The sequence below is a fragment of the Sceloporus occidentalis genome, unplaced genomic scaffold, assembly GCF_023333645.1.
Source record: "Sceloporus occidentalis isolate IW3139 unplaced genomic scaffold, rSceOcc1.0.p SCAF_7, whole genome shotgun sequence".
Lineage (NCBI taxonomy): Eukaryota > Metazoa > Chordata > Lepidosauria > Squamata > Phrynosomatidae > Sceloporus > Sceloporus occidentalis.
Genome location: NW_028316987.1, coordinates 91,314,477 through 91,341,248, shown reverse-complemented (window position 1 = coordinate 91,341,248; position 26,772 = coordinate 91,314,477). Strand labels below are relative to the sequence as shown.

The 26,772-nt window shown below is 39.4% G+C and overlaps 1 protein-coding gene across 9 annotated transcripts in view; it reads left to right on the top strand.

The window, feature by feature from the left end:
* DLEC1 (DLEC1 cilia and flagella associated protein) overlaps nt 1–26,772 on the top strand; it is a 49,996-nt gene that overhangs the window by 1,938 nt on the left and 21,286 nt on the right. For 6 of the 9 annotated variants that reach the window (XM_089533681.1, XM_089533678.1, XM_089533682.1 and 3 more), the window contains exons 3-30: nt 246–402; nt 1,205–1,315; nt 2,331–2,530; nt 5,244–5,467; nt 5,966–6,047; nt 6,354–6,441; nt 6,981–7,154; nt 8,107–8,243; nt 8,351–8,443; nt 9,741–9,831; nt 10,296–10,458; nt 11,375–11,567; nt 12,595–12,653; nt 14,686–14,857; nt 15,173–15,266; nt 15,461–15,591; nt 16,893–17,051; nt 17,375–17,514; nt 18,410–18,560; nt 18,679–18,792; nt 19,509–19,627; nt 20,983–21,171; nt 22,050–22,111; nt 22,295–22,450; nt 23,171–23,276; nt 24,134–24,204; nt 25,716–25,918; nt 26,079–26,225. In XM_089533681.1, coding sequence (XP_089389807.1) covers nt 246–402; nt 1,205–1,315; nt 2,331–2,530; nt 5,244–5,467; nt 5,966–6,047; nt 6,354–6,441; nt 6,981–7,154; nt 8,107–8,243; nt 8,351–8,443; nt 9,741–9,831; nt 10,296–10,458; nt 11,375–11,567; nt 12,595–12,653; nt 14,686–14,857; nt 15,173–15,266; nt 15,461–15,591; nt 16,893–17,051; nt 17,375–17,514; nt 18,410–18,560; nt 18,679–18,792; nt 19,509–19,627; nt 20,983–21,171; nt 22,050–22,111; nt 22,295–22,450; nt 23,171–23,276; nt 24,134–24,204; nt 25,716–25,918; nt 26,079–26,225 — 3,786 coding nt within the window. Of the gene's footprint in view, nt 1–245; nt 403–1,204; nt 1,316–2,330; nt 2,531–5,243; nt 5,468–5,965; nt 6,048–6,353; nt 6,442–6,980; nt 7,155–8,106; nt 8,244–8,350; nt 8,444–9,740; nt 9,832–10,295; nt 10,459–11,374; nt 11,568–12,594; nt 12,654–14,685; nt 14,858–15,172; nt 15,267–15,460; nt 15,592–16,892; nt 17,052–17,374; nt 17,515–18,409; nt 18,561–18,678; nt 18,793–19,508; nt 19,628–20,982; nt 21,172–22,049; nt 22,112–22,294; nt 22,451–23,170; nt 23,277–24,133; nt 24,205–25,715; nt 25,919–26,078; nt 26,226–26,772 lie in introns of those variants that run through there. The other 3 variants (XM_089533686.1, XM_089533687.1, XM_089533683.1) reach the window with 2 other exon arrangements.

Here is a 26,772-nt window from a genome sequence, read left to right as displayed (position 1 = left end):
GGTTTGGCTTCGATACAACCTGGTAAATGTGCACTTATGGAAATGTTTCAAAACTTTTCCAGAAGAATTGAAAAACATGTTTTTGTGCCAGCTGTCTGTCAAGATAGTTTGCAGCTGAGAATATGTTTTTAAAAAATAAAACAGTACTGAATGATATATAGCTGTCCTAGGAACCTCTTGAAGGTCTAGAGATCCATAAATCAAATAGGTAAATAACTACAGTAATTTCTCAATTGCCATATCAGGTCAGGAATGAATATAATGACCGATTAGCAGAAGCAGATATGTTAGAAAGGCACATCATCCAAGCAAGGGCACGGGCCACAGCAGAAGAGGAAAGAATCTTGAATCAGTATAAAGCACAAGTTCCAGAAGATTACCGTCACATTGCATTGCCGCCGGGTGAGCAGAGTGCCATTTCACATTTTATGCTAGCAGAATTCAGACAAAACGGAAGTTTAACCTTTGATTTTCAGGAAAAGTCATTATTTTGCATTGAGACTGGATACCAAATATGTTTGGACTGGATACCAGTGGTACAGAGGAGATTTATAGTAGAGAGACATTTATTTCCCCCTCCCCCCCAAAAAATTAAACAATTATTTGTTTGGATGTGCACTTTGTAATATAAATGAGGTTGTCAGCAAGATATAAAGATGGGATGAAAACCAAACTAGATATGACGCTAAACATTCAAATGCATTTAATTTGTATTATTTGAAATTCTGAAACAATAATGAGGGGACGGGTGGATCTCGATTGGGATCAAGATGGACAGAGAAAGATTTGTTACCCTATTCCAAATATGTTGTGGTCCTATCTGTCCCTTGACCCATTGCTTGTTTCTTCTGACGGGGGAAGTTGATTCCCAGTTGAGTTTCTCTTCAAAAACTTTGCGTCTGGTATATGCAGGAATAACAAGAAACAGTTGTCTTTGGGTGCATCTACATTATAGAAATAATGCAGTTTGACACCACTTTTAAGTGTTTTCATGGCATCCTATGGAATCCTGGAATTTGCAGTTTTACAAGGACTTTGGTTTCCTACCAAAGAGTGCTAGTGCCTCACAAAACTACAAATCCCAGGATTCTGTAGGATAGAGCCATGGCAGTTAAAGTGGTGTCAAGCTGCATTATTTCTATAGTGTAGATGCACCTTTTATCTTGAAACACTTACCGTCTCTCTTTGAATGTGTTTGTTGTAGTGAAGTCTACATTCAGATGGTGCGTGGATGATGAACTTCTAAAGAAACATAATTTAATCAGCCCTAAAGATTACATCACGGACCCAGCGCTTATTACCCGAGCACCTAAAGGTAGCTTTTACACAAGGATTTACATGGCTTTTTAGTAACGTAATTGAGGAATCAAGAAATTAAATGTAAACAACTTTGTGAAATTACTATTTTCCTCCATAATGTATGGGGTGATTTACACTGAATTGTACCATTCACAATGACTTTGGAAAATAGACACACAGAACCAAAATCCAAGCCTGTATAAATTTTACAACAATTTCAGTATCACCTCTTCTCCATAGTGCTGGAAATAGGAGTTTGGGTGAGGGTGTTAAGAATTCTTTGAAATGTATATAAGTGTGTATTATTTGCTTATGCATTGTATTTCATTAATAAAATGACATACAGTGGCCCCTGGGGGTCATTTTGAGACATGTTAGGGACTAAAAAAAGTTCACAAAATTTTATTTTGACCCCAAGGGGGCTACAAACATATGGAAATGTGCTCTACACCCTCAAGAAAGCGGTTGAGGACATTTTGGAGTAAAAAAATGGGAGGAAGGCTTATTGCTGTTAACTGCTGTCAAGTCGACTTCGACTTATGGTAACACTATGATTGAGAGACCTCTAAGTCATCTAAATTTCAAAGCTTTACTACCATGGGATACACCTTTACCGCCCCTGCTCTAGAGAAACAAATATCCTAAGCTTGACTACAGTTTCATTTGTAGGGAAGGTTGGAGAAGAATTCCTTCAAGTGACTAAAGTTGATACAGTGGGCTATGTGCAGATTTCAATTCACTAAAATAGTCATAGTCTGGTGCTCAAACCACTACACCATATTGACTGTTTAATTTTTTTAAATTGTACTATACATTGTTTTTACTGTATTTTATTTTACTCTACACTATAAGCCACCTTTGGTGCCATATCAGAAGATAAGTGGGATATAAATAAAATTAAATTAAACCATTCAATCACCTGGAAATGTCATTGATCTCAGTGAAATGTGCACATCGTTTTTGTGAAATCCATGGTTGGCCACCTCTTGTTTTCATTGCTTTCAGGCTTTTTAAAATTCTTTTAATTGCAGAAGTATCTGAGCCTGGCTATTTGAAAGAAATCCAGAGTTTTAAACACCATGTTTCTGACAATTCAAATTCTTCCAAATGGAGAGAAAGTTCCCACATTAGGAAACTACAAGAGAGTCTACCAGATGTATCTTTATCCAGTTTAACCATGGAGTCTTCAACTAGTGATGTTCCAGATCAAATTAAAAAATCATTCTTTAAGGTAACTGTCTGTGTGTTGTTTCTCTGAGAAGTGAAGATGTCTAAACTGAGGCTGTCGAACTTTGGCCATATCATGAGACAGTGCAACTCACTGGGAAGGATGATAGAGTGGAAGGCAGTAGGGAAAGAGGGAAAGGATGCTACAGGTGCATTGATTCTATCAAGGAAGCCACAGCCTTGAGTTTGCAAAAACTGAGGTGGGCAGTTGATGACTGGGGCCTTGGGGGTTGAGTTTCCATAAGTTGAAGCAAATAACAACAGGTCTGTGTGTCATAGCTTTAAATGCTTTTTAAAACTTAATCTTAACCCACTGGGTATGTCTACTAACCTTACAGTTCACTACCATGTTGTAGCCAGGGTTTCTTTTGGCCTGCAAGGATTGTTTTACCCCTGTAAGAGCCATATTTGCTTTTTCTCCTTCTTCTGCTTCTAATTTCTGGGGCTATGTGTGAATGCCATGGGGTTTCAAGGAGCTGGCAGCATCCCTTTTGGTGCCTTTAACTATGGAGGAAGTTGTCAGATTGTCACTGTGACCCTTTCTTATTAGCCTCAACAGATTCTCACTCATTTTAGAAAAAGAAAGTATATAGCTTACTGGGTCCGGAGTGTAGAATTCTGCATCAATAAATCCAGACTTTGTAACCACAAGGTACAATATTCTGTGGTCAGAATAAACTGGAGAGTGACAGCATATTCAGCATAATACTGCTGGTTACATTAGAGAAGTTATATATACAATTTTATAATTTAATCAAGGGTGTTGTTTGTTTCATAACAAAAGCTGCTTATCTGAAGCTTTAGTTTACAATTAATATGTTGTAAAATGGAATGTACAATATGGAATGTGTAATAAAACATAGAAAAATATATACATAGGATGTTTTGCAACAGTAGTGTTCTACAGACAGGTGTGGTGAGTTAGGAAGAGGAGATTATGGGAAGAGAATTAGTCCAATCCATGATAATTTCGCACCTGCAAAGCCTAATACAGTGTGCCTGTGTCATACGCTGGTGCGCTTTACGTGACTTTGAGCATACGCTGAAAGCCGCTCAGGGAGAAAGGGCGACGTGTCCCATAGGGATGATTAGGGCATGCACTGCCATGCCGCTGTGTACACAAGACCCATTCATTTAAATGGGGCTCGAGCATAGTTGGTATTTGTTTTACGTGGGGGAGTCCGGAATGGATCCTCCGTGTAAAGAAAGGGCGAACTGTATTATGTATTATTATTATTATTATTATTATTAACCTTTATAAAGCGCTGTAAATTTACACAGCGCTGTACATACAATCTTTTAGTTAGACGGTTCCCTGCCCTCAGGCTTACAATCTAAGAAGACACGACACAAAAGGAGAAGGGAGTGCTGGTGGGGAAAAGGATCAGGTCCAGCAGATCTTCTCCACCTCTGAGGCCTGGACCAAGGCAGATGGACTGGAGGAAGGGCTTGGCTTCTTGATGGGTGGTTAAAAGGAGGCTTCCTGGGTCAGAGAGGGGCTAGCCTCTGGGAATGCTTCTCTAAACAATATAGTCTTTAACTCAGTTTTGAAACTGGGTAGAGAAGTGATGAGTTGTGCACGTGGGGGAAGAAGGTTCCAGGAGTAAGGGGCAGCAAGCGAGAAGGGACAAATTCGGGAGGGGGCAGTGGTAGTCCTACACTGTGACAGGAGACCTTGACTACAAGAGCGGAGGGTGCGAGTAGGAATGTAAGGAGAAAGAAGGTCAGATAAGTAAGGAGGGGCCAATCCATGGAGGGCTTTGAAAGTCAATAATAAAAGCTTGTACCGGATGCGGAAGGGGAGCCAATGAAGGGAGGATAAAAGAGGAGAAACATGGTCAAAGCGGCGAGCGGATGTGACAATACGGGCAGCTGAATACTGGACAGAGATTAAAGGATGGAGGTGTGAAAGAGGAAGCCCTGTCAGAAGGAGGTTACAATAATCTATGTATGACTCAAACTATTGAGATCCATGGATCTTATTTACAAATATGTGTGCCTGGGTTTACAGCGTTTACCAGAATCTTCCAGTCCATTTCTGTTCCTCTTGGCATTCATGTGTGCTAGAAGTTCGTTTTGTTTCTAAAGCAAAAGTGGAGATTCCCATCCTGACAAAGTTTGCCACATTTTCTTCTGCAGAACAACTGCCAAATATGTTGTGATTTTGGATGTTAATAATAATAATAATAATAATATGTTTTATTTATATACCGCTATTCCGCGATGATCATAGCGGTGTACAGTAAAATCATAATACAATAAAAAACACAGTTAAAGGAGGGAGAAGTCTCATCCTTCAGGCAGTCCAAGATGTTGCTGGTCTGCCTGATGGCTCCCTCTGAGGCCGAGATGACAGTTGAGGAGGGAGGGGCCTCTTCCTTCAGGCAGTCCCTGATGTTGCTGGGTCTGCCTGATGGCTCCCTCTGAGGCCGAGATGACAGTTGAGGAGGGAGGGGCCTCTTCCTTCAGGCTGTCCCTGATGTTGCTGGGTCTGCCTGATGGCTCCCTCTGAGGCCGAGATGACAGTTGAGGAGGGAGGGGCCTCTTCCTTCAGGCAGTCCAAGATGTTACTGGGTCTGCCTGATGGCTCCAATGTTGTGATTTCTGGACTGAGAAGATGAAAATGTGTACAGTATGTCAGGCATAATGATTATGAATGAGTCCTTTATACAACAGCAACCAAAGTACATTTCTCCCTTCACTGTATCTACTGACAGAAGAAATCTAGCCCCTCCCGGAAGCCAGTTTGGAAAAACAACATGTCCAGAGCTGAAAGGCAAAAAGACCGTGCCTACCTCCAGAGACTCGAGGAACGCCATAACTTCCTGAAAAACCCACGTTTTTTCCCACCTAACTCCGTTTGTGGCGGCAAGTCCTTGATTTTGCCTCAAAAGAGGGTGGAGCATATGGTAGCAGGAAGAAAAAAGACTGTGGTTGAAAGGTAGCTGAACAGTTCTTTGCAAAATAAAATGAAGTAAGAATTGGTAGTCATAACTGTATAGAGCTCCTTTGAGTTTTTGAAGGTATTGTCTCACATTCTGTTTAAATTACATTGGCCTATGTGTTGCAGAAGGGGAAGAGGGGACAACATGGAAGAAACAAGACCACATTCAGTGGCCTTGTGCATACAGGTTATGTTATATGTTACAGTGGATCACCAAACAGCCAGGTCCTTGCTCACCAAGTTGAGATTTGAATGAAGCGTACCAAAGTGTGTATTGTTTGAATCCTCCAAATTCCATGAATGCCTTTTTGACTCTAATAAAAATGCTCATCAGTTCTGCTATTTTCTGTCTTAAGGGGTTCTGCAAATAGAGCTCTGTTAACAATGCATATCCATCTGAGAGCATCTTAGTAGACTCATACCTTGCACATCAAGCCATTTGGCACGTTCATTGACTGTTTTTTAAGAAAATGTAATTCTGTCATTTCATTTCAGCAATTCTGAGTCAGTGCCTATCTTCCTAGCAAACCCGCCAGCTGTTGTGTTTTCTTATTATGAAGTTGGCCAGGTTTATGAGGTGAGAGATTTTTGCTGCACAAGCAAGGATTACTGGCTTTAACATTTCCCATTATTTAGTTTGCCTTGCATATGTTTCAGTCTTAGTAATAGCTTCTGTTCACAGAGATCTTTCAAACAGTTACTAAAATGTTATTATTTCTTTACTGCATATTGCTCAGTTTCCCCAGCCTTAAGAATTCCTTCATAAACAGATTATGTGGAGTGATATTACTCTCATTTGTAACAGTCAAGGTTGATTTGGAGATATTATTTGTTGCATTTTGTTTTGTATTTTTTTTAAAAAAAAAACCCTCTCTCTTTGTAGATGACTGTAGAATTACAGAATATGACTTCAACTTCTCAGTGTGTCAGAATAATTCCCCCAGCTACATCAGCCTTTTCTATTGGGTTGGGTGAGTTCTTACTTGATTCAATGATGCAAAATTTCTTGTAAATTCCTTCAGAAAGTGGAATTTTTGAAATACCTGCAGATGGGTGTATATTTGCTTCATACTAGCCTGAAGAACAGAAGAAACAGTTTAGAGGACCACATTGATGATTAACGTTTTCATAACATTATGTCTTGGGACAACCACAGTATTCACCAAGTCTTTGCCAGTTGACAAAACACATTAAAATTAGTGAAGTATATTTCTTAGTAAATCTGTGTACAGTTATGTTAGAGTGACATCTATCTCCCTAGAACATTTTTGAGAGCTCAGAAGTATCTAAGAATGCCATTATAGATTATATGTTGAGAATTGTGTAGCTGTAACCTTTTTTCCTTTACTGAACTTTTTTTCCCTTTTTGATCAACATTGGATGAGTTCTCATTGAAGTCATAAATGTACACCTGGACTCCAGTACTGTATTTCCTTCTACAGGTGGAGGTTCAAATGGCTTGATTCTCCCCTGTGCAAGTTTCTGAAAGAAGCCTGTGCTTTTTTTCTAGGAAAATTTCCAGGTGAAGGAGGCCTTGTTGCTCCTGGAATGAGTTGTCACTATGTAGTCCAGTTTATTCCTGAATACCTATCAGATTATGATGATTACATACTGGTGGAGTCACAAGCAACATATCCGCTCCTGGTCCCTTTGAAAGGCAGAAGGCCACCTCCTATTTTAACATGTGAGTTGACTTTTACCAACCTGTTTTTGTCTTCCAGTTCCCAGAGTGCTAAAGTGTCAAATTCCTTCTAGACCATGAGCAGCATACAGTGTTTAGCCTAATTTCAAAGGCTGCCTGGTAATGATGAATTAACTGTCATTCCCCCAGAATCCCCCTGAGCAGGAAGTAACACAGAAGGGAAAGGTGTGTTAAAAAAGAGTGATAATGAGAAAAAATGGTGATAGAAAGAGAAAAAAGAGATGGGACTGTCCATTTTCATTTGGAGGTATGCCTGCCTTTAGCTTCAACTCTGACCTGTGAGCCCACCACTGACATATCCCTCCCATAACAGATTACTGTATATACTCATGTATGTCTAGCAATTTTAGTAAAAAATTTGACCTCCAAAATCTGAGTCAACGTACCCATGGGTTAATGTAAGTACTGTACTTTAACTCTTATTTTAAAAAAGAACCATCCCCTGGTGAAAGGGAAGCGCATAATCTGTCCTGGAAGAACTGAGCCCCCTCTGTTCTCTCATCTATCCATCTTTTAGTATGAGCAGGAACAATTATACCTACTGGAATTTATAAAAGGTCTTTGGCATTGTTTTCCTTAGCTTCATCCTTTAGATCCTTTGTTACATAGCCCTACGTTTTACCTTCGAATTATTCTCAAGTCATATCAAAATCCATAATTTTTGCCCCAAAAACTTGCCCTCAATTTATAAATGAGGTCGATTTCTATACATATATATATATATACAAGTATATATGGTATTCCTGAGGAAATATAGCCCCTGACAGAAGAAGAATTGCCCAAGGGCAAGGATGCATGTAGAGCAATGTCAGCATCGTCTCCTCACACCATACAGTTCCTGATTCAGAATTAACATGGTGTGCCTCTTTACCTTCAACCATCCTAGCTTATCCTACTGTTGGCATTAACTGCTTGTACCTGTGTTTTGCTGTAGTGCCTCTCACTTTAGACTGCGGAGCCTGCCTTGTGGGAGGTGTAAAGTTTATAGAGTTTCCTTGCAAAAATGAAGGTTCTAGCATTGGGAAGTTTTGCATAATGCCAAAGAATATATGGCCACCCCCTAACTTCCGAGTAAGTAGAATGGGAAGTCCTGGCTCTGATTCCTGTTAATTGAGAATGACAGATTGCATCAGAGATTTTGTAGGTTCTTACAGTGTTTCTTCTTTTCCTTTTTGAAGGCTGTTGCCACCTTTGGCTATGTGGAACATGACGTATTTGGGATTCGACCAGCAGTTTTTGAGCTAGCTCCTGATCAGTCCACAGTAATTGAGGTTAGTTGTGTGTGCTGCAGCTCACACTAAAGGATACATGAAAAACAGATCCATCATTTCAGGCACCCTAAAGTGAAAGCACACTGTCCCTTTTGGGGAAGAATGTTTATACTAGGGATTCATTTGCTGCAACAGGCTAGAAGCATATATAGATTTATAAGTTAATTAGAATGTTTATGTTTGTTTGTAAGGCTAGCAATGTGAATTTGTTTTCATAACTTGATTGGAAGAGGTATGTACTGTAAAAAGAGGATGCATAACAAGCTCTTCTTAACTTCACATTTGAGAAAGCAGTGTTGGTTACCAGCAAACTGAGCATTGGTTCTGCTGTCAGTCCCTTATTTCCACCACCTCTTCTGCAGCTAAGGATGGAAGTATGTGTGATAAGAGGGGGTTGTGCTGCTCTCTATCTTCCTAGAGAAACTTGTGTGAAATCTTGAATCAGGAGGCTTTGCTCATCCCTCCTTGCCTTTGTTTTGCTAAACATTCAAAGCTGGAGGCTTTGGACAAAGGACTATGCACAGCGCCCCATTACAAAAATCCAGCTCACCTTTTTTCTCCCCACTGTGTGGCACTTGAAACCCAGTACTGCTGACAAAGGTACATAAGATCTAGAAGCGCTTGGTTGTGTTTTTTTTTTTTAGAAAAGTTGCGGGTTAAAATCTCAGCACAGTACTAAATGTCATGGAGAAAATGGCTTTAAAGCAGTGGAATGCAATGAGGTAATGTGGAGGAGAGAGCAGAGCAGAATTTACTCTCCTCCCTTCAGTACCCTTCCAATATTCCTTCCAGTGTAAAAAAAGTTTATTTTCACAATCCCATAGCTAATGTGGCAAGTGTTTTTAAATACATTTGTTGTGTCTGCTTTGGTGCTTATATTTTCACAATCCCATGCTCTTTATAGCTACCTTGGCAAGTGTTTTCAAATACATTTGCCATGTCTACTTTGGTATTTAGAATATGAAACAGGAAAAGAGTGAGTCCAAGTATATGTGGTGGATTCAATGATTGGTGAATAACTCAAAGAGGAAAAATGATATACCAACACCTACCTAAACTTTAAGCTGGTTTCATGGTTTTCTATCTTTGGAAATCTGAACTCTTAGTTAAATGTGAAGGGGTGTAGAAAACTCTCTTTACAGAAATTTCAGTACCCACTGTCTTACCACAGGTCTCAGGATTTTGAAGGAAGCTGTGATGAAATATAAAGCGGTTTAAAGCCAATGCAAATAATTTGTTTCAGTATGCAGGCCCAATGAGCCCTCCTGTTTTCCTAATGTAAAAACTTGCCTTTCAGGTCGTGTTCATGCCCCTTTTACCTGAAGTTGTTTCAGTGACGTACCTCATTGTTTGTGACAATTGTCAGATCAGCGAGATTACTGTAACAGGTTTGCTACTAACATCTTTGCAGATTTCATATGCAAGCCGAAATGGGTTTAATGACAGGGCAAGAGATCCCTTCAATAGCCCCCCACCTCAGCCAACCTATGTCAGAGGGAGACAGTTGGACATACAAACAGAATTTTCCAGCGCCATCTGCTAAAATGACACATGCATGCAAATCAAGCCATCAGACACATTCAAAAGTTCCATAGAGCACAAGGTTTGAATGTGAAAGTGTTCTGTCCCTGGCATTGCCAGAAAGGTGCTGTGGAAAACACCTTTGTCTGAAGCTGCAAGGAGCTACTACCAGTTATGGTAGATAGAACTAGGCTACATACACCAATGGAATGGCAGCTTCATATATTCAGCCCAATCCATAACACCCTATTGAATTCCATAGACTGTATCATATATATTTTCTACAGAATAAACAGTTATTTGTATTTTTTGTTTGTTCGTTCATTTCCAGGTCTTGGGCAGCTGATAGCCTTGAAACTTCTATCTGTCACAGGTGGAGAAAGCAGTCCCCTACTTGGTGAGCTTACAGATGTGACAGCACAACATCTCATACGTTTTGATTCTGTGAACCCCTACTCTGTGGCAGAGAAAACTCTGGTTCTAAGAAATATTACGTACGTATGATCTTCCTTATGTAGAGTGGGACTGGAGAGCTTTTTAAAGTTCAGAAGCTATGGACTGTGCCATGAAAGAATACCTGTATGTAGATCCAGATTAAGTTGTTCATGCTTACTTGGATTGATTTTTCCAACTAACTTTACCCTGTTTTTCAAATCAAGAAACAGACTTCCAATCATTTTCTCCCCTCCCCCCGGTTTTTTTTTTATTTGCATTTTTTGGTGGTCTCAGTGGTCCCTAAAGAGTCCCACAGGCTGAAAATTAGCATGCAGGACTGTTACAAATCATCCTGATATCGACAGATATCCAAAAAATGGGGAAAAATGAAATAAGGATGGGGATATTAACCTGTTTCAGTTGAGAGGATAAAATAGGAGTCTTCTTAGAGGGAGTTCTTGGGAAACAGTCAATACTCCAGGGCTTCTGGTCATAAACTTAGTTTTTGTTGTTACATCTGAATCAGGCAAGCTATGGTTTATGTGAACTTAACTTTGTTGCAGACCCAGAACAAACAAACCATTGTTTTCATGTGGGATTCTGAATCTGTTTTGGAAGCAAATTTGGATTATGTGAGAGGGAACTGTAACATGTGGAGGGACGATCACTCAAAACCAAGCAAAAGGCCTTTGATTTTTAATTTAGAAGCACAGTCCTGATGGCTGATGAAGGCACAATCCTGATGACCAAACTTAGGTTTCAGTGATGCATGTGAGCTGTGCTGTGCAGTTTACTTTGGGACCAATTGCTGTTCTTTTGATAATTCCAGAGATAAAACCTGAAGTGACTAGGCTTCTTGCTTGGTCCATCATTTTGGAATCTCCAAAACAAAGATTACCTAAACTTGCACCTTTATCCAGTGATCTTACACTGAAACTACAGAACTTAATCTAGTTATTATTTTTCTTTGCTCAGCCACGTGGAGCTTTCCTTTTTCTGGCAGATAATGAAACCTAATCTGCAGCCTTTAATGTTGGAAGGAACGGTGGATCTTACAAAGATAAAATACAACCTAGAAAAAGAGTCAGCTTTCTCTATAACTCCTTCCATGGGAAGGCTCGATGCACATTCTGACCACTCATTTACGCTCACATATGCTCCAAAAAAGGTATAGCTTTGCTTGTTGTTGACTGATTTTGACTCTCAGGTTTTTGTATTATCATTGTGCTATCTAGATGGCCCCTGTGGTCCCTTCCAACTGTACGAAGCTATGATTCTGGAGTTTTTTGCACAGCAAAAAAACCCAGCTTACCTTTTCCAGTTTGAATCCTCTTCCAGGATGCAGCTGGGTATTATCACACCAAAGGAATGCCAAATTCACTGCTGATGCTGCTGGCTGAGTGCAGCCCGGCTGCCGCCTAGTTCCCAGGTGCATTTCAGCAGCCATTTATCAAAGCTGGGAGCTTTCCGGCTTTGAAAAGAAGTGCCTGGAAGCTGGGCTGCAGACAGACTGCACTTGGCTGATGGCATTGGCGGTGAATTTGGAGTTCCTTTGGTGTGATAATACCCGGCTGCATACTGGAAGATGATTCAAACCAGGGTTGTGTTTTTTTGTTTGTTTGTTTGTTTTTTGCTGTGTGAAAAACTCCTCTGTCTCGTCACTGTAGGTTAGCCCACACAGAGACACATACCCCAAAGCAAATTTGTTGTTGACTGACTGTCTCCACAGATTGTGTGACTATGTGTTGCTTGTACAAAATCAAAGATAATTATCCATGGTCAGGCCAAATGACTACAGAACTTCTCATGTGTATATCAGCTGGCAGTAGCTATATGTACAAGCTGTCAGATACAGATTTATTTTTGATTTATTTACTTCAAGGATTAATATCCTCCCTTTCTCCCACAATGGGATTCAAGGCGGGTTACAGTAATTTAAAAAGAGAATTAAAACACTGATTACAAAAGTTAAAAGATAATTAAATATTACCAACATTGAAAAATGAGTTAAAAACAGCATAGTTGTATGCAAAAGTTGTGATCCCAAGATGTTTCTGACAGTGAAAAGTAATTAGAATGCCAACTCACCTTTTCTGGGAGGAATGAATTGGTAGGAGCTCTCCTTTTTACAGGAAGTGATACCTTTGTTGCTTCAGAAAAATCACTTGCTTTCTGGGTTTCTTTTTTCATTACAGCTGAAGGAGTATCACAGTGTGCTTCAAATTGTGCTAGAGGATATACCAGAACTACCTAAGTAAGTGGTATGTGATGGTCCAGACACATAACTTATGCCATTTGTATTGGCATTATTGTTGATGTGTTGATCCTAAAAAAGGTTTGACCCAAATGGCAACTTCCCCATGGCTGCCTTGGCACCATAGATTTTCAGTCTTTATGTGTAGTATACATGTATCTGCTGTGTACTTCTTTTCACCTCCCATTGCATGAATACCAAATTTAGATGTTTGTGGGAATATCAGTCACAGGAGTAAATGTTTAGCACACAATGCAGCTTCTTCAATTAAATTGTGTTGATGTTTTGAAGTAAAAACAAGCAACCAAGGGAGATTTTGCCCATGCCATATCTAGTTTGACCCTTAAAAGTGCTTAATTTGGACTATTTTGTTCCCTAAGCACAGAATGCTTGCCAGTCATCACACATCCTTTGTACTCAATGCACGGGATATTAGAATGAAGATTATTTCTTGTTGCTCTGTTCTTTACTCATTTGCTTGAAAGTAATTCCCAACATATTCATTAGGGCTTTTTTTGCTAGCAGGGTGTAAAAAATTCTAATGGGACAGTTGCACTACAAGCAGAATGTTGAAAGTCTGACTCTACTGTGAGAAGAGGGATCCTGTTCTCTTGAATGCATTTTGAGCTTCTCATTTTCCTATGCAATTGCTCATGGTTCTTATTATCACTCCCTGTCTAAAAGAACTGAAACCGTGGGTCATTCTAGCATGGATTGGTTGGGAATCTCCACAAGAAGATAGAATAAAGCGTGATCATTTTTTTCCTGTGTGAGCCATCATCTTAATCTATTAACCACCAATATGTAGTAGACCCTTTTTCAAAAATCTGTCATTGACTTGGTCAAGCCATTACTCTACTTCTGAATCTGGTTCACGAGGTACTAAGTGGATTAAGCCTCAGGTTAAGACACTGTGCTTTACTGCATAAACACACCCTTTGCCATGCTCCTGATCAGGACATGGGAAAGTTACTTTTTGGGTTACAGCAGGCTTATTTTTTATTACACATAAGCGAAAAACCAAAAGAGAAAAGACAATAAACAAAGAACAATAAAAAGACAATAAACAAACAAAACAGTGCTATATAAATAAAGCATAATAATAATAATAAGAAGAAGAAGACAGAAACATTAAAAATAAAACTTTACAATATCATACACCATATAAACTACTTTAAAGAAAATATCATTGTAAAGCAAAAGAAAATACCTTATAAACAATTTAAACCTATATGAGGCTTTAAACATTGAACATACAGTCCCCAACGCATTCTTCCCGTTGTCTTCCTACTTCAAGGCAACATTTGTCTATTCCAGCTTCAGTCCTTTGTCTACATCTAAAATGAAAAATTAATATTTATAAACAAAATTTCAATTTCTTACATTATGTACTTTAAAAGTTATACAAATTGTAATAATCAATACCATTTATTACAGGTGTCTAGATTCTAGATATATATAAAAAAGTACCTTTTCCAAGCTCTAGTTTTATATCTTCCCTATGTGTTTTTCTATCCCTGCAGTATAATAGCTGTTGCTAGTGATTATACTACTTTGGCTTTTCTGTTTATTTGTAAGCAGTGGAGAAACAAGTGAGGGTGAAATAACATGTGGCATGATGTTCTTATATTCACCATTTTTTTTTATTTTAAAGAAAACGAACATCTTTGGGAACCACTAATGGAGGTTGGACGCGGCTTTTTTTTTTTTTTTGCAGGAAACTGGTCCCAGTCCTGATCTTTCTTTTTTAATATGATCTGAAGAGAAACTGAAGAGAAACTTCCTTTTCTGATAAAGGCATGATTTTTGAAAAGAGCAAATAATACACCATGTAGTTTAGCCCAGAGAGAGACAACATTTAAATCCCTTTAGTTGAAACGGTGTACAAGACAATTATGATGGATAATATATTTTTGATGATGCTGTTGCAAAAGTGTTAGGTTCCAAATCTGTTGAGGAGGATCAGTAGTATCATACTGTTCTATATCAAATATGCAGAATTAATGTGATTTTAAATATGTTTCTCATACAGCTCTCAAAAACCATGGCTGTATGATACTAGAGAAGTCCGACAAGAGGATGTTATAGCCCTGGAAATAGATGTTAAAGGATGTACAGAACCATTTCAGCTCCTTTTAGAACCATATGCTATTATCATCCCAGGAGAAAACTATATTGGCGTAAATATTAGAAGAACATTGAAGGTACACTATTAGTGCTATTTAGTGGGTATGTCTCTTATCTAATACATCATATAAATGAGGTGAAAATGCTGAAGCATACATTGGGGGAAGAAACAGTAGAAATGTTATTAAGTACTAATGGAAGTTAAATTTCTCCCCAATAGCATCATCATTATCATCATCCATTATTTATTTATTTATTTCTCACCTTTCTCCCATGCCTGGGAGTCAAGGAAGTTTACAAAATTTGACAAAGCTAAATATATCCCTGAGCATATTTTTATGGAGACTTCTTGTATAATGATAGTAATTGTCTCTTCATTTCCAACTTTTCAGATGTACAATAATAGCAAATCCCCAGTCACATTTGTCTGGGCGAAAATCAGTGATTGTGACATAGTGGAAGTCGAACCTTATACTGGAGAGTTAGGTAAACCTTTTCTGTCTGTTGTGCATGATGTGTACATGTTGCATTAATCACTGGGTGGCCATGTACTAAAAATGGTAGCAATTATTATGGCAGTGTGTATTTTGGGGGAGATAGAGTTGAGCTTGAGGAAATTCTTGGGATTCCTTTAAAAAAATTCTTCATTTCCCCAGAAATAACAGTTTTGTCTTCTCTAGGAGAAAACGAATTCTGTGAGTTTGAGTTTGTTATTACTGGAGGCAAACCTGGACATTCCTGTCATAAACTGGAGTGTAAGATCATGAACTCTGCAGAGCCAGTGGTGTTGCATGTGGAAGCTGATTTTAAGGTAGGAGGATCTAAATGAAAACAATTTTCTTGCCATCTAGGTCCAAAACACTGCAGAAATGTTCTAGTTTGAGACCACTTTAACTGCCCTGGTTCAATGCTAGGGAATCCTGGGGATTGTTTATTGTGGCACCAGAGCTCTCTGACAGAGAAAGCTTAATGTCTCAAAAAACTATAGTTCCCAGAATTCTCTAGCATTGAGCCAGGGCAGTTAAAGTGGTCTCAAACTGGATTATTTCTGCAGTGTGTCTTGGACTAAGTCAAATAAGTTATACTTGAGATGAGGAGAAGCCCTAAGATTTATGCCAAGAAAATTGTTGGTAAAACCGAGTGTGTTTCTTCCACTGTACTGAAACTTCCCAGTTGGTTAAGACAACTGAATTTGATTCTGCAGTCCTCTGTGAATATTTGCAGGGAGGCAAAGTAAAAAGGTAACTCCTGTGTGTGCCCCAAGATTCTGGCATGTCAAAAATTAAGGGAGAGCCATAGGTCTCCATGCACATTTTTCATGCAAGAAGTTTCAGCTCCAGTCGCCAGTATCTCCAGTTATTGCTGAGGAAGAGCTCTATCGGAAACTCTGGAGAGATGAGCCAAGCAAACCAGCAAACTGACTTGTCCCTTTTGTTCCAAGGGGTAGCAATATCAGCGATCCTTCAGTGCTGTGTGCTGTTTAGAACTCAGTGAGAAGCTGAATCCTGGTTATGAGAAGTATTTCAGGCAGACACATGATTTGATGTTTTGTTATAATAATATAATAATAAAATTTATTTATATCCCACCTCTCTACAAAATGCAATCAGGGCGGCTTACAAAGATTAAAAATATACAGTCCAAACCCTCAATCCCCCCCTTAAAATACAATTAAACAATGTGGAATTAAAACATAAAGCATACTTAAAAACAATACAATAGACTGTGGTGAGGTCAGAGTTCAGCAGTTAGATTTTCCTTCTGAATAATAATAAAATTTGTTGGGTTGAGGACTCACTCTTGGAGTACTTTTGCATAGCCATACATTTTTTTAAATCATCCTTTCATACCCTGCTTTTTAAAGAAGAGAAAAGGTCTTTAAAAAGCAGGTTGTATTTTATTAAAAGCCTCACTACCTAAAGGCCCTCTCCTAATGATTATAGTGATCCATTTGACTTGGTTGTCTGCTATGGAAGAGCTTTCCACAGTCTTCGTCTCAGTGTTTTGCCTGGTGGTTTGTTTGAACACGCAGCATCTTTTTACATCATGGATACCTTTCATGAAGCCCTCTGAGATAGCAATTGGCTTACATATTTTATTTGTTTTCCCTAGGGTCCTCTCCTTTCCATTGATGTGCCATCACTTGACTTGGGCCTTCTTAAGCTGGGGGAAAAAGTGTCATGCACTTTGGAGATACGAAACCTAAGTCAACTGCAAGGGAGATGGAAAATGCAGGAAAGTCCTGCTTGCATAGCTGACAGGGGTGAAGAGGTATGTTTCTCTGAAAGGCTCTCTATCTTAGATGTTGAAATCCAGTCATCAGTTTGGCTTGCAGGTTGGTTCCCAGCTTACAGCCTAAAGTTCCCCCTTTTTGCATATTCTGCAAAGATATTGAAGATGTGAAGCTGAGCCTGGCGTTTGAAGCTGAGCAGGAAGTTGACTGGAAGACTCTTTAATCCAGAACTCTGATCCACCAGATTCCATGCTGGCTGGGGAAGACTGGAGTTCTTAGTCCAACATATCCAAACCACAGCAAGTGCAGAAAGGCTGCTCTATTCAGTGAATTACATTAGTTCTTATTTTTCTTCCCGCAGGCCTCTCCTTTTACTATTAAGCCTTCTAGTGGAGAATTGGGTCCTCTAGGCACATGCAGTGTATCTGTTTTATTTACCTCATATATGTGTCAGTTTCTCCAGACAGTGTTAGAGATGGAAGTGGAAAATGGAACTGGAAGGTAAGGAACACATACAGGTTTTTTTGTGTTGTGTTTTTGTAGGGTGGTCCCTCTTGCACTGAATGACTGAGCTGCTGGAATATCATGAAATATTCAGATCTTTTCTAACTGCTGGTGGCATTAAACTGTCAGCAGACATCCTAACCCCTGGAAAAGGAGAGAGACAAAAGAATTTCACATAGGGACTGTTTATTCATCATTTTCATGTATTCTATCACCACACAAAAAGAAAGGCCACCTAGCTTCTTCCTCCCCAGTCCCTGTGATTCGTTGTTCTCTTTCATGTAGACTAGAGCCTGTAAGGTGTGACAAATCTGAAGATGGAGAATGTCACTATCCATAGCTTGATTCTAGTTATATTATTACCTGGAAAATCAGGGTTCTGACAGCAGAGAGTGGCCATAGGCTACAAAGGATCTCTGCTTCATATTCCTCACTCTTTAAAAATTGTTTCATGTGGGAAAGTGACAAAAGAGGGTGGAGGGAGGGTAGTTAAGAAACTGCCTTCCCTGTGGTAATAGAATACAGTGGACCGTTTTTATATGCTGGGGTTTGGTTCCAAGATCCCCTGTGGATAAAAAAATCTGTGAATGTTCAAGTCCCATTAAATATAATGACATAGCAAAATGGTGTCCCTTATAAAAAAAATTGGAAATCAAGGTTTGATATTTGAAATTTATACTTTTTTGCAACATTTTCAAACCGTGGATGCTTGAATCTGTGTATAAAATATCTGTGTATAAGAAGGGCCGACTGGACATAAAAATAATTTATGAATGGATGGATGTTTTTTTATTTGACCTAACCATTCTGTCAGTTACAGTGCAAGTGCATTTGCTATCAGTAATGATGACAGTACCTACTCTCTCTGCCCCCTCTGTGTTTCTCTCTCCAGCCATATCCCTGTCTCTGTGCAAGTTCAGACTCCTCATGTGTGCCTACTGTCAAGTCGTTTGCATTTTGATCTTTCTATTGGAATTCCTGCGGAAGCAACTGTCCGGCTTTTTAACCAGACACTGCTCCCAACCCGCTTTCAATGGGGAGAGGTTAGTGTTTGGGTTTTGTTGGGTGGGGTGTTTTGTTTGTTTGTTTTTGTATTATTGAAATGGCAAAAGGTTCTGTTTCTTGCTGTTAATGGACCGTTCTTCCATATTTGTTCACCAGCTCCTTGGAAGACAGGCTTTTTCCTGTGTAGCGGTTAGCATCTCTCCAGAAAGTGGCATTTTAGGTCCAAATGAGGAGAAGGAATTGCGTGTGGTGATAATGACTAGTACTAAGGTCAGTTTTTAGTGGATGTGCTTGGTTCTGAAAATGCAGGGGACATTGTGATTGCTGTTTGTGGTAAATTCCCTCTACACGCTGTTTTTCTTGGTTTTATCTCCTCCATCTTTCTGTGGCTTAATAATGTTTATTATTACTAATTTTGAGCAGATCCCTTGAAATTAATGAATTAATTAATTAATGGGATTTAATTTACTTAAGACCAACTTAAGTGCCATTGACTACAGTGGGTTTTACTGTTAAGTATAACTACATCTAGGGGGTTTAATTATTGTAAGCTAAGGACTGAAAATGTAGTGGCAATGTTGAATCAGAGTGTTTCAAACAATAAATATTTGTGGTAAAATTGCTTGCAAAAATTTTGATATGCATGGCACCACTACCCTGAAAACTGCCTCCCCCTTTTTTTCTTATGAGAATCTTGTTGCATTCCAGTTTGTAAGTATAGTGAGAGACAGCTATGCTGCTCATGTCCTCCATTTGGACTTTCCATGCACTGGGCTGTTGTTTAGCCATGCAGTGAGGGAGCAGGATTCTGGAATAGATACAGTTTTGGTCTGATTCAGTACATCTTTTGGATGTATGCCCTGCCTCGTATGACACTGTTATATGGTCTGCAGAGTTGATCCTGATGTGTTAACAAACCTTCTTCTGCTGCCAATTTCTCTCCTCTGGTATTTTCATAAGGAAACCTATCTAATTGTTTCTTCTAGGAAAAGCTGAGTGACCTTACCTTGTGCTGTAGCATTGAAGACATGTTGGATCCAATCTTTTTGGCTATTTCTGGTGAAGTAAAGGGGTTGCATGTCACATATTCTATACCCTTTGAAAGGTAAGGGAAGATAATAGCTAATCATTCCTTCAACTTTGTGAACCTGGACCAAGCCAAACTAACACTTAATTGTGATGATATTGCCTAGAATATAAAGATTCTTCCACTATCCTCCTACCATAATGTTGTTTCTGTTAGCTGCCATCGTCGCCTTTGACTTATGATGACTTATGAGTGAGAGGCCTCCAAGTCACTCTATTTAATCAGCAGCCATGCTCAAGTCTTGCAGACTCAGGACAATGGCTTCTGATTAATGACTGAGCCAAGATATGGAAACTCTATTTCATTGTCTTCATCATCTACTTCAAAATTATGTCTTATCTTCTGCGGTCAATTTTTTTACTTAATGTTCAGTTGTAAACCTACTTTTTCTCTTTCTTTGTTGACTTTCTTCAGTAATCATTCCAGATTTTTCTCTTTTCTGCTAGTACCATGTGTGATCTGCATATCTTAAATTGTTGATGTTCTTTCCTCCAATTTTCATGCCTTCTTCATGAGTAATCCTACTTTATGTATGATATGATCAGTGAACATGTTAAACAGATAGGGTGATAAAATGCAGCCATACCTAACTCCCTTGCCATTTGGAAACCATTCCATTTCTCCATATTCTTTCCTGCTGTAATCTGTAGTTTTTCATTCTTTACACAATCAAAGGTTTTGCTACAATTTATAAATTACAGGCTGTTTTTCTTTACTAAAATTCTCTGCATTCCATCATCCAACAATATGATCCCTAGTGCCTCTTCCCTTCCTGAACCCAGCTTGGACATCTGGCATTTCTCACTCTGGCTCTGGTAAAAGTCTTTGTTGTAGAATTTTGAGCATCACTTTGTTTGCATAGGAAATTAATTCAATGGTCCTGTGGTTACTGTAATTCCTGGTATCCCCTTTCTTAGTGATTGGAGTATATATTGAGTGTTTTCAATCTGTTTTCCTTATTTTATTTTCCATGTTTGTTAGCAGATTTTAGTCAGAACTAGAGTAGATTCTGTCTGTAGCTGGAAGCAGTTCTATTGGTGTGCCATCTGTTTCTAGTTTATTGTTCTCAAGTACTCTAAATACAGTGTCCACTTTACTTTCTAAACTGTAGGTTCATCTTCAAATGGTTCTTCCTTGAATGAATCTGTCATCATTTCATCTCTTTTATGTACTTCCTCAGTGTAATGGTTGCTGCACTGCTGTATAGCCTCTTGCCTCACAGGACCACTCAAATGTTACAGAAACGTATATAGTCTGATTATCTTTTTGAGCTCCTTTTCTCATTTACTTAAGTTTGGGGGCAATTTGTCTGTCTGTGAAATGTCCTTGTCATCAAGTAGGAAGATGATACAGCATGTGTTGATTCTTTGCAGTGGTGAGCAACAAAAATCAGAGGATTCTCAAGAACTACAATTAGACTTCGGTTCTGAAGTGACATTGAAGAGTATCCTAAAACGTCATCTGATTATTACCAATCATTCTGAATTAGCTGCTCTATTCACAATAGAGGTTGACTATTTTAGCAGCTGCCCACTGTCTTCAGGTGAACATGGTTCAGATGTGTAAGTCTGGTTTTCTTTGTATTAGTTTAGTCAAAAGAATGGATAAACAATAGCAAACTCTGGAAACAAAATTTGATCAACCAAAAGTTGCATCAACAGGGGCTATACATAGTATTTTTAATAACTTTGTGCATGAAACAAACTAGCTGTACACTGAAGCATCAGAAAGTAAAGATGTCACTGTCTCAGTCACCCATGTAGACTTTTTTGGATTTCAGAATTCTGGATAAGGGAGACTCAACCTGTAAAAGATTCCTGTTCCCACAAATCTGAGCCACTGAGCAGAACGCTCTTAGGATCTAAATAGGATATAATGCAACATTTTCTTGCAAGTCCTACTTTGACTGTTTGTTAGAAAATTAGGGACTACTGGCTCAGTGAAATAATGGTTGGAAACAAGAATCAGCCCAGTATTTGCTAAAGTCATCTCAATGAAACAACTCCTGCATAGTCACTGGGTAACTCTTGGTTGCAGTTTTTCTCTCTTTCCCATGTAATATAGATACAACCCTCCAGCTGTGTTGCACTGCAATTCCCATGACCACTGTTTGTGTTGACTGGTGATGGTGGTGCATGTAATCCAGTACATCTGGGGAGCACCAGAGTGGGAATGGCTGCCTTATGGCTTGCTTAACTGACCCATATTACTGTGTGAAAACAAGCTTGTGTATATCCATTTTAGAGGTAAGGAATTATATCTGAAATACAGTGAGTTGTCAAAAGCTATTTGGGTAAAGCTGGATCAATTAAGATTTTCAGTTAGAAATGATGAAAAGGTCCATCTCAGTTCTGTAGTCACCTGCATTGTTTAAGTGCATGTTAGAATTATTGTATCCCTCCATACTCTTACTGAAACATTTCCATTTCTCACACCTCAGTGATATGGCCATAGAAAAAACAAGACGAATAACCCAACAGCTTGCAAAGAGAAAACAATCAGGTACGCAGAGTATGGCCTTGTTATATTTTTATGGCTAATCAATTTGCAAAGAGATAGTAAATAAGGTGATGGATATGAAAAGGGCAGCTGGATACAACTTGGAGAGAAATTTTCTGCACAAGTCTTATTGAAATGAGTAGGAGCTCATTCAGGAAACCAGTACTGAACCCTATGCTCTTCTAGCTTTTAGAGCTGCCATGTTGTCTCATGGGAAAGGAGCAACTTTCCATGTACACCCTTCTTCAGGAACTCTGAAGGCCTTTGAAGAGCTTTCTGTAGAAATAACAGCCTATAACAACATGTGGGGACATTACGAGGATACTCTCATCTGTAAAGTAGGTGCCTTTTTTGTTCTGCCTTATATATCCAGTAGGTGGAGCTTTCATCTGGACATTGGGAAGATGACAGACGCTTAGGATGCTTCCCTTGGAATAGAGTCAATTGAACACAGTGGGTAGAACTTATCTCTAAGGAAACATGCACCATAATACACTTGTGTTATGGGTTGCCTGGATTATTTGTACCTGCAAAATCTGGAGACCATTATCTGAGTTGCTTACTTATAGGATGAAGAACTTTTTGTGGTTTGTATTTATTTATTTGAGTACTTATACCCTGCCCTTCAGCCCTAAAGGCTATCAGAGTGGCTTACCATTATTATTTTTAATTAGACGGTTCCCTGCTCTCTAAAAAGACACAACACAAAAGGAGAAAGAAATGGTGTTGGTGAAGGGGATCAGGTCCAGTAGTTCTTCTCTCCCTCTGAGGCCTGTAGGGCTTTACTTGAATTTGAGAGAAGACCCTGAACCTTGAACACAAAGGTGCAGCAGGTCACCCAGATAGCACTGCCCTCCCCTATCCTGGAAGAATGCAAAGTCCTGCAGTGCCGTCATAGATCAATACTTTGGTCTTCTCTGCTTGCCCAAAAAAAGGAAAGAAAGGATACTTAGACATTAATTTGGCTCCAAGGCCATCTCATCATTGGCAGATGGAGTCATAGTTTATACAGCTGATTTTTATTTTTATTTTGTGTGTGTGTGTGTGTGTGTGTGCAGGTAGGAGAATCGGAGCCTGTGTTGATTCCCATCCAAATGACTGTGAAAGGCTGTCCAATCTACTTGCAGATGACAGGACCAAACCATCCAATGCCGACTCCCATAATCAGGTAGAAGCCACCTGCTCTTAGCAAGACTTGGAGGTTAAGGTTGCATCTGCGTTAAAGGGTTCATTGTGTATCACATGTGTGCAACACCCAGCCAGCTTGTGCTGTTTTCCCCATTGCCCAACATTCCCTTTGTGAGTTTGTGAGCCGCCTTTGGTCCCTTTTTGGGAGAAAGGCAGTGTAAAAAGTAAATAAATAAATAAAATTTGTCACCCATGATGGCTCCTTCAGCAACCGGTCTGTGCCAAAATAGCCCAGGGAACCCACAGCAATGTCTCTTCGGTGTTGCTGAAGATAAGAGCTGTTGGGCTGCTGTGTAGGCTGTGACATCTTAGAGCTTTGAGCCTTAATGCTAACAGTTTATTTACATCCAATTGCATGCTGGTACTTCAGCTTCCTTTTTTTTCCACAGAAGAGAATGGCTTTAAGTGTTTACAAGCCTGAATTCTCCCTAGAGGCCTAAGGAATTAAATGGAGTTTCCAACAACATTTGAACAACTGTGGTTTCCCCCTTCAGCATCATAGTTCATGTACCAAAATCTGTATTTGTGTATGTCGTTTCTTAGCCAACTAATCAAAAGCATACAAAGATGTGTTCAGGCTAGTTGAAGTTGTTTTAGTCAAGATTCAAGGAATTATTTCTTAGAAATTTCAGTCCTTACTAATTCTAGCAGAATTTTGGGGGCTTTCTGAACTCTTAAACTAGGTCCATAGCATGCAGAGCAACCTTTTCTTTTGGTCTTGCTTCCCCAAATCTATTCATTGATTAGGCTCAGTTGTCCCTTTTCCCATTTTGAAGGAAAAGCTCCCATATTTAAACTTATGTTGCACATATTCACATGAGCATTTTTCATTTTCAGGTTTGGGGCCCACATCTCTGGAGGAGACACAGTCTCTCGTCATCTTCGTCTTAATAATCCCACTCCCTTTGGTAAGTGCTTGTATTACATTAGATAATTCCAGGTTGGTCTTTCATGAAGATAACCAAGGCACCACAGCAAATGGAGGGAGCAGCTTTTGATCTTTTGTAACAATTCATTTTTCAGGAGAAAAATGAAGGAACCCTAGAAGATGATGCCAACCAGTTTGGAATACACCTAATAAGTCAGATATTTTGGCACGAGGGGGCCTTAGTGCATTTAGTACATAAGCTGTGTTTTCCTTGTTATTTTCTCAGCATTGCATCTTAAAATACTATTTTCATAGCCCCTGAGGATTAGACATTTGTGAGTTTAAATTTTTAATTAATGTTACAGCAACACAAAAACATAAACATTTGAAAGCATCCTGTAAAGCAGTTATGAGCTCATAAGATGGAGTTGCAGTCTCTGAACTTTTGGGATTCTCTTTAAGAACCAAGTGTGACTCCCCCCCCCCCCCCAAACCTACCTTTGCAGCGCCCTGACTTAATTGTTTCCAAGACACTGGAGATCTAGATACTGGGAAATGATGTTTGCAGTGCTTTCCCAGTCAGGTAGATATCATTACCCCCAATTTCTAGTGCCTCAGAAATCTTTTGATTGTATTGCTGTCAGGCTGCAAACCTAGTTGTTGGGGTTTTTGTGTGTGTGGGGAATGGGCTAGCATCATAAGATGTAGCTACAATGACAGAGTTCTATTGTAATTGCATTGATGAGGCAGGCTCTCAGCCCCGTTGAAGACTTGAAGGATGTTAAATCACAGGAGCATTGGATAAACAATTTATAACGGTATTGTCCATATATTTAGTCTAAAAGAACATGTGTAAATATGAGTGTGTACACAGTTTTACCCCATCCGCACATGTGTGCCTGAATCTACAAACATGTGCATTGCTACATTTGTGGGCTTTTTAAAAATGAAAATGAAGATAAGTAGAATACTGAGTTCTATAACCCATTAAAACGTTAAATTGCAGTGTAATGGTTAGACACCACCTTCAATTAGATACTGTTTGGCCACAAAAACTTATGTCTGTTGTGTCTGTGTTGTAGATAGCTGGCTGGGCCTAACAGCCTGAGAAGCCACTGTGCTTGTGATATTATTTCAGATATGGGAACCAGTGTCAGGAACAATGTGGGATATAAATAAAACAAATAAACACAATTCAAGTAACTCCTCACTGTTGCACAGCATATGTGTATGTGTACATGCCTCCAAGTCAGCTTATGGCAACCTCATTAATTAAATAGGGTTTTCTTAGGCAAAGAATCCTCAGAGGTGGTTTTGCCAGTTTCTTTCTCTGAAATATAGTCCATGGCACCTGGTAGTCATTGGAGGTCTCTCATCCAAGCTGTAACCAGTGCTGGCCCTGCTTAGTTTCCAAGATCAGATGGGATCTGGTGCTTTTAGGATGTTTAGGCCTACTGTGGGACAAATGGGACAAATGTGTGTATGTGCTTTGTTAGGCATTGCTAGCAAACTTGGAGTTTGCCTTGATTTCTCTCCACTCTTTGTATGCAGACATTCGGATGGATTGGGAAACCTATAACCAGGATAAAGATGATGACAAATTGGTGGACCTCTTAGTGTTCTATGGTGCTCCTTTCCCAATTAAAGACATAGATGGCAATGAGATTGAAGTCCTCTGGGAGTCTGAAATATCCCAGAATAAAACCTGTCACACCTCAGCTTCCACATCATTTGCATCTACCAGGGAAAATGCAGTAAGTGCATAGTGCATTCTGCTTTCAGCACTTTCTTTAAGGCATAATTCTATTCCTTGCTTGGAGGAGATAAATCATGCCTCCTTTTTGTCATGAATATAATGCCATTGTGTAGTTTCTTCCTTGGATCCTTTACATCTCAGATATCTCACTATTCCAGAGTCTGGAATCAGTTTCTGAGAACGGTGAAGGAAGTGATGATACATCATTGCAGCAATCCACCCCAAAGCAAATAATTTCTGTGGTCATCAGAGCTCATGAGGGTGTGCCTTCAGACTATCCATTCTGCATAACTCCCAAGCAAGTTGTAAGTTCTCTTTCTGTTTTTGGTGGGCTGCTGCTTCAAGTGAAGGACTAACATGGAAGAAAGGCTTTCAACACAGGAAGGGACTAATACAATCAAAGGCCTACACATGAGGGTACTCCTCCAGCAGAATGACTGAAAGAAGAATTCTAGGTTTTCTTCCCATCAAAAAGAGTTTGTGTGAACACCAAAGCCCAGTGAAGTCAGTTAGCCATATGCGGTATCCCATCACAGGCTCAGAAAAGCTCTTGGGGATTCTGACAACAGCAGCAAAAATGAAGTCAGTGGACCAGAAAATGTAACTGGTGGGTTGTGCACAGCATAAAGCTCAGAAAAGTTACTTCTTTGCTTCCCTGAGCCTCTTAATTCACTGGCTGTGCTGACTGAGACATTCTTGGAATTGTAGTCCAGAAAATTAACTTTTGGAAGCTCTAGTTCCGCTTTAGTGAAGGAAGAAATGTTGTAAATTGGGCAGTCCCTAAGTCCTCAGTGCCAGTTCCAAGTCATCAGCTCCCAGTTCCAGAAGAGATTCTAGGGAAGAAAGGAACAG